This window comes from Stegostoma tigrinum, chromosome 8 (genome assembly GCF_030684315.1).
Source record: "Stegostoma tigrinum isolate sSteTig4 chromosome 8, sSteTig4.hap1, whole genome shotgun sequence".
In the NCBI taxonomy this organism is placed as follows: Eukaryota; Metazoa; Chordata; class Chondrichthyes; order Orectolobiformes; family Stegostomatidae; genus Stegostoma; species Stegostoma tigrinum.
Window position 1 is genome coordinate 59,995,417 of NC_081361.1, and position 16,389 is coordinate 60,011,805.

The window sequence follows — 16,389 nt, forward strand, 5'->3', positions numbered from 1 at the left end:
CAGCAAATACATATGATGGTCTTCAGTGTTGCAGAACAGCTGAATATTAATGGAGTGGGAATCATTTTTGGTTGATAAGTTGTATTTGTATGTATCAGAATCCATGACTCCCTGTAGCTGTGGGTGTCCAGACTGAGCGGCAAATCTAGTGACCCTCTCCTTCTAACTGATCTCATCCATAGCAAAGTGTATATAACAAACTGCAGCATCTATCACTTACAAGATGTACCTGTAGGCAGCAGTTTGTTAGACTCAAACATTAACAGCAGAACCTTGAAAGAATCTGAATGTGAAGAAATTAAGAACTTTTGACAGCTATTGGCAATGTGTGCTCACCTGGTCTGTTTGAAAGGAAACCATCTTCCAAGAGACTGCAAATATCATTTACAACCTACATCAGTGCTCAGTCATACCCCATATTCTTTCAAGGTCACAGTTTATCTCAAAAATTCAATTCCCTCTCATGTCAATATTAAATACCATCTAGGTGGTGAACTCTAACTTCAGAATCTTTGTGTCAGAACTAAACTAATCACCACAAAAAAAGCATGATCTACCGTTTACAGATGACCGCTTGTGGTGCTCCAGATTTTTAAATTACTCCCAAACTGTTAAATTCTGCAAACAAGCAAATTGATCTGTCCTTGAACGTTGCCAAAACAAAACTGAAATCAACTGATACCTAGTCAGCCAATTACTCTAGAATATTTTCTACCTATCTCCAAAGGCCACAGTTGATGAGGTTCAATAGATCAGCTATACCAGCTTAATCTTCCACAAACTGTGGCAGCAAATGTTTAACAACAAAGACCTCTACAAATCAATCAAAGTTCTAGTACCCTCACCACGCTCCTGTCTATGAGACCGAGACTGTGTATCAGTAACATATAAGAGCAGTAGAGGAATTCCATTATCAATTCATTACCACCTCCTGAACCCCTAGATTCACTGACAGTGTTAATGTCTGGTTAATCACATTGTTAGATTTGGCTATGGCTTTATACAAGATGAAGAGAAATTAATTGTTTGAGCACGTATAAATATGGAGCGCCTGTGATACAGGTTGTGCGATGAGAGAGAGTAAGATTGAAGAAGTCAATAAACTGCCTCCACAAAAGGCATGTGTGTATGGATTTAAATCTTACTGGTTACCAAAAAATTAACCTAGCAAACAGTGGAACTTGAGCCCAAATCTTCTGGCACAGAGACTGGGATTGTACCACATTGCTACAAGACACACCAAGGAATCTGCTAACAGGGAGTCAAACTGAAGTCAGTAAAACATTAGCATCCTTTTTGAAGCTAGATCCAGAAGCAATCAAGCAGAACTTCTGCAAAATTGTCATGTATGGACTGGACACCATGTCTGGGTGGCTGAGAGCCATCTCCCATACCATGCCTTGTTTTCTCATTTATTGAAAAACGAACAAGGAGGACAAAGAAAATGCCCCAAAGACATTATGAAGCACTTCCTGAAACGTAGAAGAAATGACTTTAATGACTGGGACATGTTGGAAATGATTGTTAAAAGCGGCTGTGTCTTGTCCATTGAGGTGCATCACATTTTGTGTCACAACATTTCAATGATGAGACTGAGTGGTGACAGAAAGAAAAGGAAAGGAAGCAAATCCTGCACTGTAGATCCAACATGTTGTGAGAAGTCCTGCTCCACATGCTCAGACTTATGTGAGTTTAGAGCCAGCCTGTTCAGTCACAAGGAGGCATAATAAAAACTCACAACTACGAGTAGATATCAGCCTCAAATCAAGAATCTGCCATTGATAACTCTAAGCTCAATATTGAAAATGCAGGAACAAGACTTCTTTAGTCACAGTCTATTTTTAAACTTCATCAAAACCTCAGATTTGTGGCAAATTATAAGATTACTGCTCGGCACCGTAATCAAAATGCGACTCACACATTTCTAAACGAGGGATAAAGGGTCATCCATATTAACAGTTTATTCCTTTGTGTCCCACACCCTGTAACATGGTCATTTTCACAAATTGCTGTCTGATTGTTTGGCCTCCAAAGCTGACATGACGTGAGATCACAGCCTTGAGGTACTTTGGACATTTTTACCTTTTGATGCTAAATTCTTTTAAAAAGAGAATGGCAACGGACAAAACAAAATGACTGCACATTTAGCAATGTCTGGTAATAACCTGTTTGGATCCATGGAATGTAGTATGTGAAGGGTGCCAGGCGTACTTCAAACAGAAAGAGGGATGTAACTGGGAAAGTTAATGAAGGGGCTGACCCCAATCCCATCCCCTTAAGCAGAAAGCCAGCTCTTGCAGACATCGTTTGTTTTTGGCCCTTCCAGTAATAGACAAAACGGGATTGTTAACTGACTGCAACCTTGATCTTTTTGTGCTTTTGGGGTAAGGATATATAAGTCTGGCTCAAGCACTAGTGAGCTGCGAATATCTCAGTCGAAGAACCATTCACTAATCAGCTGTTCACCACAGGTCAAAGGCCTCTCTCGCTCCGAGTGCTAGAAGCTAGATAGCTAACAATCCAGCCAAAAGAAAACAGGAGGACAGAAGGACACTTTTGCTCTGAGTGCTCCCAGCTAACCACTGTCAAAAGGAATCATCATAGGATCTCAACTAACTATGAAGCCAAGAATCCTGAAACGGATGATCCAACTAACATTCCACCATCTCCTCTTTATGAACGATCCAGATACTAAACCAATATGTCCTTTGAGCTATAATCCTTTTTAGCACTCACTTCTTATTCCCAATCTGTTTCCATGTGTTATCAATTGTTTTCACATTTAGGAACTGCTAAACTCACTCTTTGGTTAACTTAAGAAAGCCTGGTTAAATTGGCTTTTTAAAACCAAAATTCAGTTGGTCTGGGGGAAAAAGGCATCCAGAAAGCAGGGTTCTTATTTAACTTTACCTTGGCACACATGACTGAAGGGTTGGGTGAATAAAGAAGTTCATCCATCTTCAAAAAGAAGCTTAACAATTTGGGGTATATATCTGGAATCATGATAACCTGGGAGACCTTGTCCAGGCTCAGGCCAGACAAAGATCACACCTGAAGGGATCTGTGTACCCAAGGACACAAAACTGACTGAAGGGCAAACGGGATCCATGCAATAGTTGTTAGTGCTTGATATTCCAACTTCTGATTCCCTAATTCATCATGCATAAGATGTCTGGACAGCCATAGATATATTTAAATGATCTAATTACTTTTTGCAGTATGGCATTAGCTCAGTTAGATGTTAGCGGGATCCATGCAGGAGCACCTGCTGTCCTGATGCTACTGTGTCAAACTATATAATCAGTAGGATATTCAGTTCTTTCGATCACCTGATTTGATTTCTTGATCATTTTTGCACAGAAACGATTTCAAAATAAAGGACAAAGTTTGTATTTTAAAACAAAGTGTATATACACAAGTTAAGAATGCACTGAGATAAAAGATAAATAACGTGTAATAGATTCTTGCATCTGCAATTAGAGGCCTGTCCAGCATAAATGTTTATCATCGATTTGGAAGATATACAGAAGATAGAAGCACAGGCATGTTTTAAAGCCGTGAGTGTAACTTTTGTCCTTAAGAAAAATACAGCAGTGAAGTTCCTGTTGAGATGGGAAATAAAACCATGTTCATCAATTGAATTAGTGCTTGAAGACAAACTGAATTCAGTGAATCTCGAAGTGTTTATCCCACGGGCAGCAATTGCTCCTTCTGGGATTGATAGGCATCACCTTAATAATGACCATATTATTAAAAGCGAACGCACATTGTTAATTATGCATCCCAAATTTTTGCAGCAGGTTTAATGGATAGTGAATGTAGAATTCCACCCAAGTTTTTTGGGTAGATGTTTCTGGATTTAGCAAACTGCAGAGCAGTGTAAATTATCCAGCAAGATGTGGAGATTTGTAACTCACATTGCGTTTCATCTCTTGAACTTGTTGGCTGATTTGCTCATTAATGACATGCTTTGTGAACAGACTATTTTGTTTTTATTTTCCCTGGTTCATTTGCCCCTTTATCATATTAGCCTTGGCACAATATATCAGTGTAGCTCATTGGTAAGCTTGGGCTAAAGGGTCAAGAATCCTGCTTCACTGTTAAATCAGGTTTTGTGCCATCCTAAGATTTCAAATTTGACTGGTCTCTCATTGCTGTGATTTTTACTCTCTAACAGATTCTTTTTCCAGCTGAGTGTAACAAAAAAACTCCGTATTATTAGTCATTTATTAATTGAGTAACTTTCTGACATCTCAGTTTGCTTTGTTGGGATATAAACACAGCTAGAGGGAGATTTCATCTGGTAATACATCAATGCTAATAAATACTGCAGCACAATAATGTTCCAAATCAGAGTGCTATTTGACAATAGTCTGTCAACAAGGGTACATGATTGATAAGTATTTCAGACTGCAAGTAATTCCACTGAAATTGTGAGAACAATGGACACATATGTTAACCCATTGGTTCAGCGGGTAAATGTTCCATAATTGAGATACTCAGTCACTGTGATTGGGAACATTCCAAAGAGCAGAGATTGAGCAAACTGGAAAACAACAGAAAATAAATCCAAAAAATAAATGGAGAAGATTAAGCAACAAACAAAAATGGAATGCAAGAACAGTAGTCAGTACAGTATGATAAGGAAGTGGCATGAAATGCCAAATCCCATAGCATAAACTGTGAAATGAAGAATGGCAACTTGGGTTGTCATAGCTATCAAGTTAATAATCTAGTGTCTTCAGGCGAAATGCAGGGATAAAGAGGCAGCGAATCCAGGGCAAGGTACAATGTAAACAGATTTAATAAAAATGGAAACTATCTCTGAGCTTATTCTCTCAGAAGTTATTAAAAATATGGCATATTCAATTAATAGGTCACTAACTTATTGACTAAAAAATAGTATAACCACATTTCTCTCTCCAGACCTTTGCTTTTGCCAATCTGTAAACCTTAAATGTAGCTGAGAAAATTGAGGGCACTTAACATCTCATTTAACAATCTGCAGTTAGAGTTTAATATAAACAACCCACAGCACACAGTTATGTGCCAGTGCCTCCAGGACTTTTCCTACGTGTGCACAGCCAAGGATGCTTCACAAACATGTATCATTCCCCTTCCGTGTTTATATGAAGCATTTAATATTTGTTATTTGTAACATGTTTCTCTGCAGGTGATAGCATTTCCAGGTGAATTTCAAAACTAATAAACTTACCATCTTTTTAAAAAATTATTTGCACTGACTGCAGTTTTTTTTAAGATTAGATTCCCTACAGTGTGGAAACAGGCTCTTTGGCCCAACAAGTCCACACCCCCCCTTGAAGCATCCCACCCAGACCCATCCCCTTATAACTCACACACCCCTGAACACTGTGGGCAATTTGGCATGGCCAATCCACCTAGCCTACACATCTTTGGACTGTGGGAAGAAACTGGAGCAGCCAGAGGAAATCAACGCAGGCATGGGGAGAACGTGCAAACTCCACATAGACAGTCACCCGAGGCTGGAATCGAATCCAGGTCCCAGGCGCTGTGAGGCCACTGTGCCGCCCTCAAGTTTTAGTGTATGATTTTTACTATGGAGCTCTTGAGAGCTTGCCATTGAATAAACTGTATGCTCATAGCTGTGCAGCTTGTGGACTAAAGGCTTTGGTTTTGAAATTAATTACCCTACTTCCTGAGCATTCAGCAGAAAGTAGTGCATATAGAGAACAGAACGGGATCAAAACCTGAAAGATAAAAGAAATGGGAAGTGAAAATGAAAGGAAATTTGGAAGGTGAATGTTTTATCTCTCAATGTTAAGACCCACAGGACTGGACAGGTTCCGACTTTAATCCTCAGACTGCGCTGAGTTAGGTGATCATAGTCAAGAAAGTGCTACAGCAACTTCAGCACACCTGTATATTGGGAGGAAACAGTTGGCTAAGGGTCCTAAACCAGATGCAAAGTCTACTTGTGCGTAGGCATGGTGTAAGAACCAGATCCTGTGATCTTCCTGGTGGTTGGACAATTATAGCTATTTGCTAGTCAGGCTGATGAACTGACTGAGCAACAGGCACTTCGGCAAATGTACCTAGGTGGATTTTGAACGTCAGTATAAAGCTAGAGCTGATGACAATCTGTGAAATACAGTCAATCAAGGCTAAAGTTGCCACTACCCAAATCCCAGAAACTAACAACCAGCAATGCAAAATGCAAGTTTTGGGCACTGATCTAGTAACTCACTGTGCTGCCTGAAAGGATTCAATTTTTTTTTTCTTTTCTCTTTTGAACAAGTTGATTTATGCTTAGGTCCAGATGCATGGCTGCCTGTCCTCTGCCAACTCACTTACTAACATAAAGGCGTGAGCCTTGACAGTGAGTGAGAGCATACTCTGTGACTACTTTAGAAACAATGATCAAGCCTCACCTGATATTGACAGGAAACTTTTATAGCAGGGATCACTAAGTCATTATCAGTACCAGGAACTTCCATAAACTAACTTTTCCCTCCTTAACCCTCAAATGCTAACGTTAATTGTAATGTCCTACCAGTACTCAAGCTTAGATGATTAAGTCACTGGCGAGTTGATATTAAAGCTTTCTAGTCTATACAAATTGATTATCATACAAAGGGTACACTAATTTACTCAATTTTTGGTACAACTTGCAACATATATTTTTGAAGGTACAGAAACAACAGCCCACTAGAATGCCACATTCTGGCTACGTTAATGTTCAAAGCTATGTTAATCCAAAGCTATGTTAATCCAAAGCTATGTTAAGCACAAACTGTAAAGCAAACTAAAACCAAGTAGAAAATGAGTTAACATCTAGCAATCAGAGCAACCTTTCCTAACAACGAGATTTTATGACTTAAAATCCATAGCACAAAGTTTAATCCAAGTAAATATTATCAATTTGTTATGGAGGCTCTAATGGAATAGTTGATGGTGTGAATATGCCCACCTAATAAATTAACGAGTTATGTAAACCATAAAATTCCCAAGTTTGATTCTGGATATGTGCTAAGTTATTTGTTTTCAATGAAGTTTTACCTTCCTCATGCCTATTTTCCCTGACTATATCATTTAAAGCCTCAGGCTAGAGACTACTACAGCTGCACTATTAATTCAATAGATATCTAATCCCACCGAACAATAAAAGTACAGTCAATTCTGATATAACACAATAATTCTGCTCTCATGTGATTTCCTTGTAGGAAAATCACTCAATTGCTGTGTCATTTAAACTAATTTCTGTTTCATTATAGCCAACACAGGTAGGGAGAGTTTGCTTTCTACAAATAGTGGTCTAAATTCTTCAATCGCATTGAAGACAGTCTACGTTGAAGAAACACATGTTATAGCAGAACCGACTGTACACCTGAATATTTTCATTGTATATATGTTATCCATTGTGTCATGCACAGTTTAAGAAGAAGATAAATGTATTTCTCCCTTTTCACACAATAATGCCATATATGTCGAATCCTTATTCCAGAACTGAAAAAGAAAATTAAAACCCACCTCTCTTCAATGCGAACCCATAGGTCACTGAACTGTCGTTGACGCTGTTGCTTGGGAAGCTTCTTCTGCCGTTTCTTTTGGCGGCCAAACTCTTCCAATTGACTAAGGCTGTCTGGCATCAGGAGGTGAGGAGAAATGATGTCATCATCTAAATCAACAGGAGAGGTCTCAGAAGGAAGTGGCATGGAATCTTCCAATGACGCATCAATTGGAGTGGAAGTTGATGGAAGCGACGAACTACCTGAAGATAATTCACTTTTCTCTGTCTTTTTCCTTTACAAAATAAGTATGGAATCAATCAGTTTAAGGTTTCAGCATAACATAAGCCTGCTAATATCCCTGTTCATTTTATTCGATTTCATTTCACATCTTTGATGCAGCAAGAAGACAAAACCTCAAGTCACTTGGGTTTTGATGAATTGTCATTGACCTGAAACTCCTCTTCTCTGTACATAGATGCTGCCAGGCCTGTTGACTATTTCCCATAATCGATAACATAGGATTATATCACATGGAAAGCTCATAACTGTCAGTTTTTCTACAAAACCGCCACTGTTTGCTAATTATATCATTTTGGACAGTTCTGCCCCAAAAGCAACTAAGCATGTAATTTATTGGCATTGACTGGCATGACTGTACTTTGAGCCTAAAGGAGTACTTGCTTGGGTCAGTATCCAGTTAAAATTGAGGCAGAAGGAGTGTGTTGTTGCTCTAGTCTTATTACTGCATGTTGCAAGCTATGTAGTAAGAATACATCTTCCTGTTACTAATTACTAATTAAATATGATACCTATATCAGATTTTAAACAAAAAGATCAATCAACCTTGGTTTATCATCAGTCAAAACTTATTCGATAAAGATACACTAATTGATTAACACATACAGGAGGTAATATAGAAATATAATTGCTTATCTCTACAAATATTCACAAACATAAAACAGTGTGTGATCACTGATGAAGAATCATGTAATTTTGCTGTCGCTACCTTAAATTCTAGAACGCTCATTTACCCCTGTTCAGGATAACCAGAAGATGGCTACTTTGGGACAATAAGGAATTCTATAGAAGCATTTTTTATTCATTATGTAAATTTCTCAGACAAGGGGTGATCGAGGTAATTCACAAAATGGTTTTAAGCACATGCAGAAGAAATGAATAGTTGGGGTGATGAAGTAAGATGGGTAGAGGGACTTTTGTAGCATAAACATGGCCATATTTCCAGTTGGAGCACTGGTCAGTTTCTGGGCATTTTAGTTTATCTAATTCTACATAAGGGTTACCAGCACCAAACTCACCAACTGCTCAGTTTCCTGAACAACACCGATATAATCAGCGCATGGGACCACCAAGAATATTCACTGCCCCTCACATATTCTGAGCAGGGGGCTTCCTTAATAATGGGTGTATAAGCAATAATGCTGAGAAGTGTCTTAAGCAGCACACACTGTGATGATGGCACGCAGGCCTGGAGGTAGAACAGCTTGGGATCTTGAAGGAGCAAGACTTATCACCTAGTCATCCTCATAGCCTCTGTAACAATGTCTATTATTATCAGCGTAACTTATACATCAACAAAGTTGCTAACATCCAATAAATGACATCATCAGATGGATTTCCTCTACCATACTAGACCAAGCAGACACTATAGAGACCTACCATAACTCAGAATGATGATGCAAACAGCGCCCACGGTGAACAATAGTGAGGAGAGCTGAAGCAACAATCAGGACAGACTGGGCCACATCACTGTAGTTTACAGCTGCATGCACAAGGTGACAATGCAAAGAGGATTGGAATAGGAGAAGGCACAGCAACAAAAGGCACCATCATGATCAAGGAGGGATTCGATGAACATGAGGAAGCATCACAAGGAAGAAGGTCAGTAGAGAGAGCACTGCAGTGAATTAACTGCTTAAGCTTTCTGAGACAGGTAAGTCAGAAAAAGATCCCAGCATTATCAGCTGAATAAAGGCAAAATAATGTGGATGCTGGAAACCTGAAGCAAACACAAAGGTGCTGGAGAATCTCTGGATTGATCAACAGAGAAAATGCTTAAGAGTCTGATACAATTCTTTTTCTCTTTATTGAGGCCAGCAAATTTGCTGAGTTTCTCCAGTCTCCTTTGTGTTTGCCCCAGAATGATCAGTCTTTTCTACCACCTGCGCCATTCCCTTCATTCTGCAATCTACATTGAAACCATTTAACCAACTTCTACCTCAATCATTTTCTAATAATGCAGATTTGTAAAAAAAACTAATCTAAAGAAAATGTATAGCATAGCCACACTTGTGATAAAGGCAATAAATTTAATTCTAAGCAAATAATTGCATTAATCTCTTTTGTTTTCCAGGGGAATATTCTACAGTGTTTTTCTCAAAAGAAAGTTTGCTAACTCTACTATTGCTATGAATGTCCCATCTTAGTGGCTTCTACACTACTGATAAAAAGCTAATATTAGTAAGATGAGGCTTTTTGAGTGGATGACCCTGTCTTTTTAAGGGACTGAATCTTCAGTGGGCCTGACTACAACATAGTCTGACAAAGTTATCTTTCTGGCTCTGTAGCTGTTATTGGTTGAGGGTATGGTGATAGAGTAGACTTTCTGACATCTGAGAGAGGGCAACTTCTCTTACTGTAAAAATGTTGCTCCCATGCTGCTGAGGCTTAGCACTTACACTCAACTGTAGGAGAAGGCGCTACAGTAATATGAGTAAAACACATCTTTTTGTTCCCTCAGCCTGTCCAAATTAAACACTTGTTTCTTTGAGGTAGAGCATATGAACAGATTAGGACCAAAGTGGGCCATTTGGTCTTTGGGCCTGCTTTGCCTTTAACAGTTCAGTTGAGATTTCTTTGAATGTTTCAAATTTCACTTTCTCATCTCTCTCTGGGAACATTTTCATTCTTTTTTTCTAAAAATAATACAAAAGCACAAGCTGTATTTACAAAAAGGTCATCTGTGGTCTTCCCACAGCAACTCATGGAGATTCCAAAATGATGATGGCCTGGTGCATGACCTGGTCCTTCGCATATACTGTTAGCTATTCTGGCAAAACTCCTTCGGAAGTCTTCCCACATCTGATATGACTGTCTGGGTGAAGCAGTTTTCTTCATGTTGCTTTACCTGAGGTCTCCAAATCTGCCCTCCTCAGCAAGAGCTCATTTTGAAATGGCAACAAAACTGACCCAGAAAAGTAAACAAAATTCAACTTAAATGCACAGTCACTGCTTCTGGTTGTGTGTGTGAGAGACTATAAAAAGAGAACATAAAGGTAGCAACAAATCAGATAAGTAATTTATGGAGAATGTTTTCACACAGGTTTTTTTTTGGTGAAATTATTTTTGAATGTAGTTACACAGTCATCATATTTTCTTTGAAATTAGTACATTAAATTTGAATTTAGCATCATAACGTTAGAAAGTATAACTGATTTTTTCAAAAGAAGTCCCACATTTGCAAAACTGCATTTCTTCTAAACGATAATGTATAATTTGTTTTTACATTTAATAAGTTTAAGTTTCTTTTTGGAGGTGCAGTCTTCATAACTACGTATTTTATTTACATATTGCTCCAATTCTTTGTTTCAAATAAATTGTAAATCACCTCAAAAGAATCTAGGAACAAGAAGATTTATGTTGACCTACTTATCTGATCCTGGCTGAAGACCCATGGTTATTTACACAGGCAGGCATGATTACTGAAAGCCTTTGGAAGATACTTAAGAACATCCTTGCAAGGTCTACTGACTTTGGAGATAACAAGCCTGTCTGCTGCCACTGCAAATTAGTAGACTGGTGACCTTCAACTTCATTGTAACATCTGAACTTTTTACATGCATTTTCAATCCAAGTGAAAGCACATTTTCTTTTGTTCAAATGTAATATATTTCCCTGCTGTTTTACCAAAGTCCTGCGGAATGATTTGAAATATATGAGAATAACAGAATGGATCTTGAAAATCTGTCTGGTTCTTGTTACCAAAATAGAACAACCTGTAGATTATTTCTGTGAATACTGATAAAGTACAAGTCATTGAATTGAGATTTTGTTGACGATAACACTGGAATATTGAAGTCTCAACTAAAAAAAACTTGACTCCCCGCCATGACTAATATTAATACTTGAGCTTTTCTTTTCTCTCAAGATAGCTTCTTTATCCTGTACCATAGCCTTCGGGATGATTAAATATAAGTGGTCTTTTCTCAAAACATTTCCTGGGCAATTTACTGACCAGTGGCATTTATGGAAAATTTCACAATATCTACAGCTAAGTTGCCTCACTTTTCCTCAAGATTACACATCTAAAAATTACCTCCTAATTTAGGGCTGTACATGTTTGATAACATTTTTATAAAATTCTTGAAAATCAAAGTTGGATGCAAAACTTAAACAGCAATCTATAAAATCCCATGTAAAATATATGTGTTCTTCAGTTACCTTGACACTGTACAGGGGCTTTATGGTTAAAATTTATGATAAGAAAAATAATCTGACCTAATCGCTCACATTCACTAACTCTACACTGGAATCTCTTTCTCCCTTTGCTTAAAACCTTGGCAGGGAACATTATATTTTACTGCTTTCAATCATGACATCTCAGTCAAATCAAATTTATGTTGGGTTCTTAATAGCAATGTTTGTTGAGAAAATATTGGCTAACATTTAGACTCCACTCATTAGAAGTTGTATAGAAGAGGCTTTACTACAACATTTATCCAGGTAAAACTATTGACTCTGATCCCAATCCCCTAAACACAACTGAAACTCCGAGATGGAACTTTAGTACTAAAGTTCTTCATACTTCCGACCTGAATAAGTGTGTGTTTTGTCTATATTAGAATGCCCCAACCTCAATGCTTTCTTATTCTTTTCCACTTTGCCATGAGTTGTAGACTGTCAACTGCAAGGAATTTACTTTTGTTCCTTTCAGACAAAAGCACTGAAGAACATTTTGTTAAGGACCCAATCATCCTTCGTTATTTTTAATATATTCCTTCATTTGCACATGGGAGAGCAGCATTTGGATGCAGAATCTTTAAATAAAGGTAGACAGGATGAAAGATGATCAGAGACATGCAGGAATATAGAGTTGAGGTTAAAATCAGATTAGCCAGGAGTGTCCGAGCAGGCTCGAAGGGCTGAGTGGCTGACTCTCGTTGATGTGTTCATACGTTCGTGTTTATTGTACTCCACCAATTGCTTTTGTGAAATTAATGGTGAGATTCTTTCTTGAATTGTTGCAATGTGTGACGAAAGTATTCCCACAGTACAATTCCATAAGATTTTGTCTAGTGACAATGAAGGAAAGTTGATATATTGTGTGAATTGAGGAGTAAGTTGGAGTTGTTGGACACCCAACAAACATTTCAAAATTGTGACCAAGAGATTTTTGAGCATTGTGGAAGTCAAGGGATATCGGAACAGAGGGAAATGTGAGATTAATATAAATATTTAGGTGTGATCTTATTAAATGGAGAATTAGCTGGGGGATCACAGCCTACTCCTGCTCCTATTTCTTCTGTTCTATTGCTTTCATGTGCCTGCAGATTTTGTCTTTTTAACTGGTCATGGTCGTAGATTTGAAAGGTACTGTTGCAGAAAACTTAGAAATTTAGAGGAGCACTGGTAAACCCTACAAATGTTTAGGGAGTGAATGTTTAAAGTGATGAATTGACTGCCACAAAGAGGACTGCTTTGCCTGGGATAATGTAGAGTTTTTTTAAGAAATACTGGACCATACATTGATCGAGGCAAATAAATAATATTCTATCTCACCCCTTATTTGTGATTTATAGCTGGTAGAGAGGCTTTGGAGAATCAAATGGTGAGCTAATTGCAACAGAATTCCTAGCCTCTGTATTTGTAGCTACAGTATTTGTGTGACTGGACTAGTTTCACGTCAATGACGAGCCCTGGCTGTTGATGATTGACAATGGTAATGTCATTAATGCTAAAAGAAAGTGATTCCACTTTCTTGTTGGAACACATCATTCTCTGTTACTTATAGATTGTGTCATCATCTGAGGAGTTGTGAGTGGGTCTGAATCACTGTGAAAACACTGATTAATCAGAGGGTACCATTTTCCTCGTATCACTTTGTTTCTTTTGCCAGTCTGGTTCTTGATCTTACTACACTAAGAACAGCTCTTCTTCATGAACTCTGCCTAGACCCCTCACAGTTTTACATGCCACTACCACATCTCTGTTCAACCTTCTCTGTTCCAAGAAGAACTTCGCCAGCCTGCTCAATCTGTGTAACTGAAGTCCTTCATCCCTAGAAACAGTCTTGGAGATCTTTCTAAATTCTGTCTCATCTTCCTAAAATATGGTATCCATAATTGGACACAATATTCTTGCTGAGTTCATAATAGTATTTTATATAGGTTCATCATAACTTCTTTGCTTTAGTATTTAATGCATTATTTCGAGAACCAAGGATCTCACATGCATTTTCAGTCCTTTCTCGATCTGGTCTACTGGCACTTTAGTTGTTTGTACACATTTATTCCTGGATTTTGTGGTACCTGTTATTTTGTTTTGGCTGTTCTCATCCATCTGACAAAAATGTACGACTTTGCACTCCTCAGCACTGAATTTCATCTGCCATCTCTCAGTCATTTCAAAAACTTTTTCATATTCTCTTGAAGTCGATAGCAGTGGTTCCCAACTTCTCCAATATGAAGGCACACTTCAATGAGACAGACAGTTCCATGGCACATCCACTTTTTCCATAGAATAGATTGCTCGTATACATTTACTTGTATTTACTATGATTATGACCTTATCTTATTAGGGAGGTTTGCAACTTAGTGTACACAATAAGCTAAAGAAAGATCAAAAGAAATAAATGTTTCAAAATCTGCTCAACTCAACTATTTCTAACTGTTGATCAGAGCAAAATAAAACATAAATTCCCTTTGACTTAGTGGGAAATCTAGACCTGCCAGAATGCGCGAAGGCTTTTGATCCAACGAGAATTGATGAGAAGGCCACCTGCAAATCTTACTCCACTGAAGGGTGCTCCTTCCTCTGGCTTTTCATGCTTCCACTGCTGAAAATGCTAACTCACAGAGGTATGCTGTCGCAAATGGCAACAATGCAGCAATAACATGGTCAGAGATTACCGGATATTCATGTACTGCAGTCAGCTAAAAATGTAAAAATGTAAAAACAAAGACATGTCTCCAAACTTCAGCTTCATTGTGTGCTCTATTATATTGCTGCAAATTCCACTTTTTCTTTGAATATCAGCTCTTCTGATGAACGAGAACATAGTGAACTAAACAGATTGCATATCCAGTATTAGCCTTCCACATTTTATTAAGGGGTAGCAGAATTCAAACTTCTCTTGCGGTGCATTGAGATCTTTAAATATGAGAATGAGCAACTTGACAGCTCTGTCCACTGGTTACGATGTTCCTGGAAATGTCTCAACTGAGCTACTATCGCTGTCCATTGCCAAAGGCCCAGTGTTGACGTATTCAGTCGGCAGAAGATGTCTGCACGATATGTCAGCTTAGCCCGCCAGTAATCATCAGAGAGTAATTCTTCATAAGGCAGTTGGTACATTGCAGAAAACTTTTGTTGCTTCTCTCTGGAGCTTACGAACACAGAGGAGAATTCTCCTCCACGAATACCATTGCACCTGTAAGTATAACAGTAGCTCTGTTGCTGGGCTCCCATCTCCGTACACAAAATAAGGAACAAATGTAATTTAAGGGCCATGATTTCATCAGCCAAACCTGATGGCATCATTTTGGCTACGAGAGTTTCATGGCAGACAATGCAGTGGGAGATCCAAATGTCAGCACTTTGTTTTTACAGATTACTGGCAAATCCTTTGACTTTTCCTATCATAGAGGCCGCTCCATCAGTGTACGTGCTCCAACACATGACCAGGTAAGGTTATTTTCTTTGAGTAGGTATCTGTTTACCCGAAATATTTCCTCACCAGTCATATAATTTGGTAGCTCACTTCAAAAGAAAAAGAAAATGAATGGAATTCCCACCAACATACTGAATGTTGGCCTACAGCTGGCAGTATCTGGTTCTGGCAGTGGACTCATCAATCTGCAAAGCAAACTTCCCACTTGTAGCAAACTTCCCGTTCAGTTCCTCCTCAGTATCAGCTGACATGAAGTCAAATCACCATTTGACTACAATCAGAGAGAGTGGAATTTTGCTGATTTCTTTTACTGAATCAGCTTCTAACATCACACCTATGTTTCTTTTTTACATGCAAGCATGATTAGGGTTTCAGCAACTGTATGGGGCTTCCATGATTTTAATACAGGTTCAGCAACCTGGTAATGAATCCCTCAAGCTTTTTCACATGCTATATCAGAACTTAGATCTACTTGATGTTTTGTTCTGTCAAGCTCTTGAAGCACTGAACATGTTTGTTCACCAGAGATGGATGTTTTGTCGCTAAATGCATCTTAACTTGCCCTTGCAGTGTTTTCTCTGCAGATGAGACATTCAGGTAAGGGGGAAGTGTGCTTCTTCCTCCAGGTTAAGATGTTTCGTGGACTGAATTAGCAGAGGAATCGCCTCTTCTGACAAAAAGCTTACCCATTTCTTCTTAGCATCTAGAACTTAGATAAGTAGAATGTTTGGTGCTGCATATTCACAACTGCTGAATCTCAATGTATTCATGGTCTCAAAACCTGCTATGCATAATGGCACAGCTCTTGAGAATTTGTGGTCCTTGCCACAACACAAACACTGGATGAAAACCTGTGGTCTTTAGCTATCCTCCTCACAGTTCATGATACTTCTAAGCATTGTGTCACCTGAACATTTTGTAATTTTATCTTGTCCATCTAAGTTTAGGGGTTGTAGAATCACAGAATCCCTACAGTGTGGAAACAGGCCCTTT

The 16,389-nt window shown here is 38.5% G+C and overlaps 1 protein-coding gene across 1 annotated transcript in view; it reads right to left on the minus strand.

Moving 5' to 3' along the window:
• The window catches only part of LOC125456043 (metalloprotease TIKI2-like), a 383,081-nt gene that overhangs the window by 12,245 nt on the left and 354,447 nt on the right, over positions 1–16,389 (minus strand). Inside the window, exon 6 of the mRNA XM_048538687.2 lies at positions 7,510–7,782. Within this exon, the coding sequence (XP_048394644.2) occupies positions 7,510–7,782 (273 nt within the window). The remainder of the gene's footprint in view (positions 1–7,509; positions 7,783–16,389) is intronic.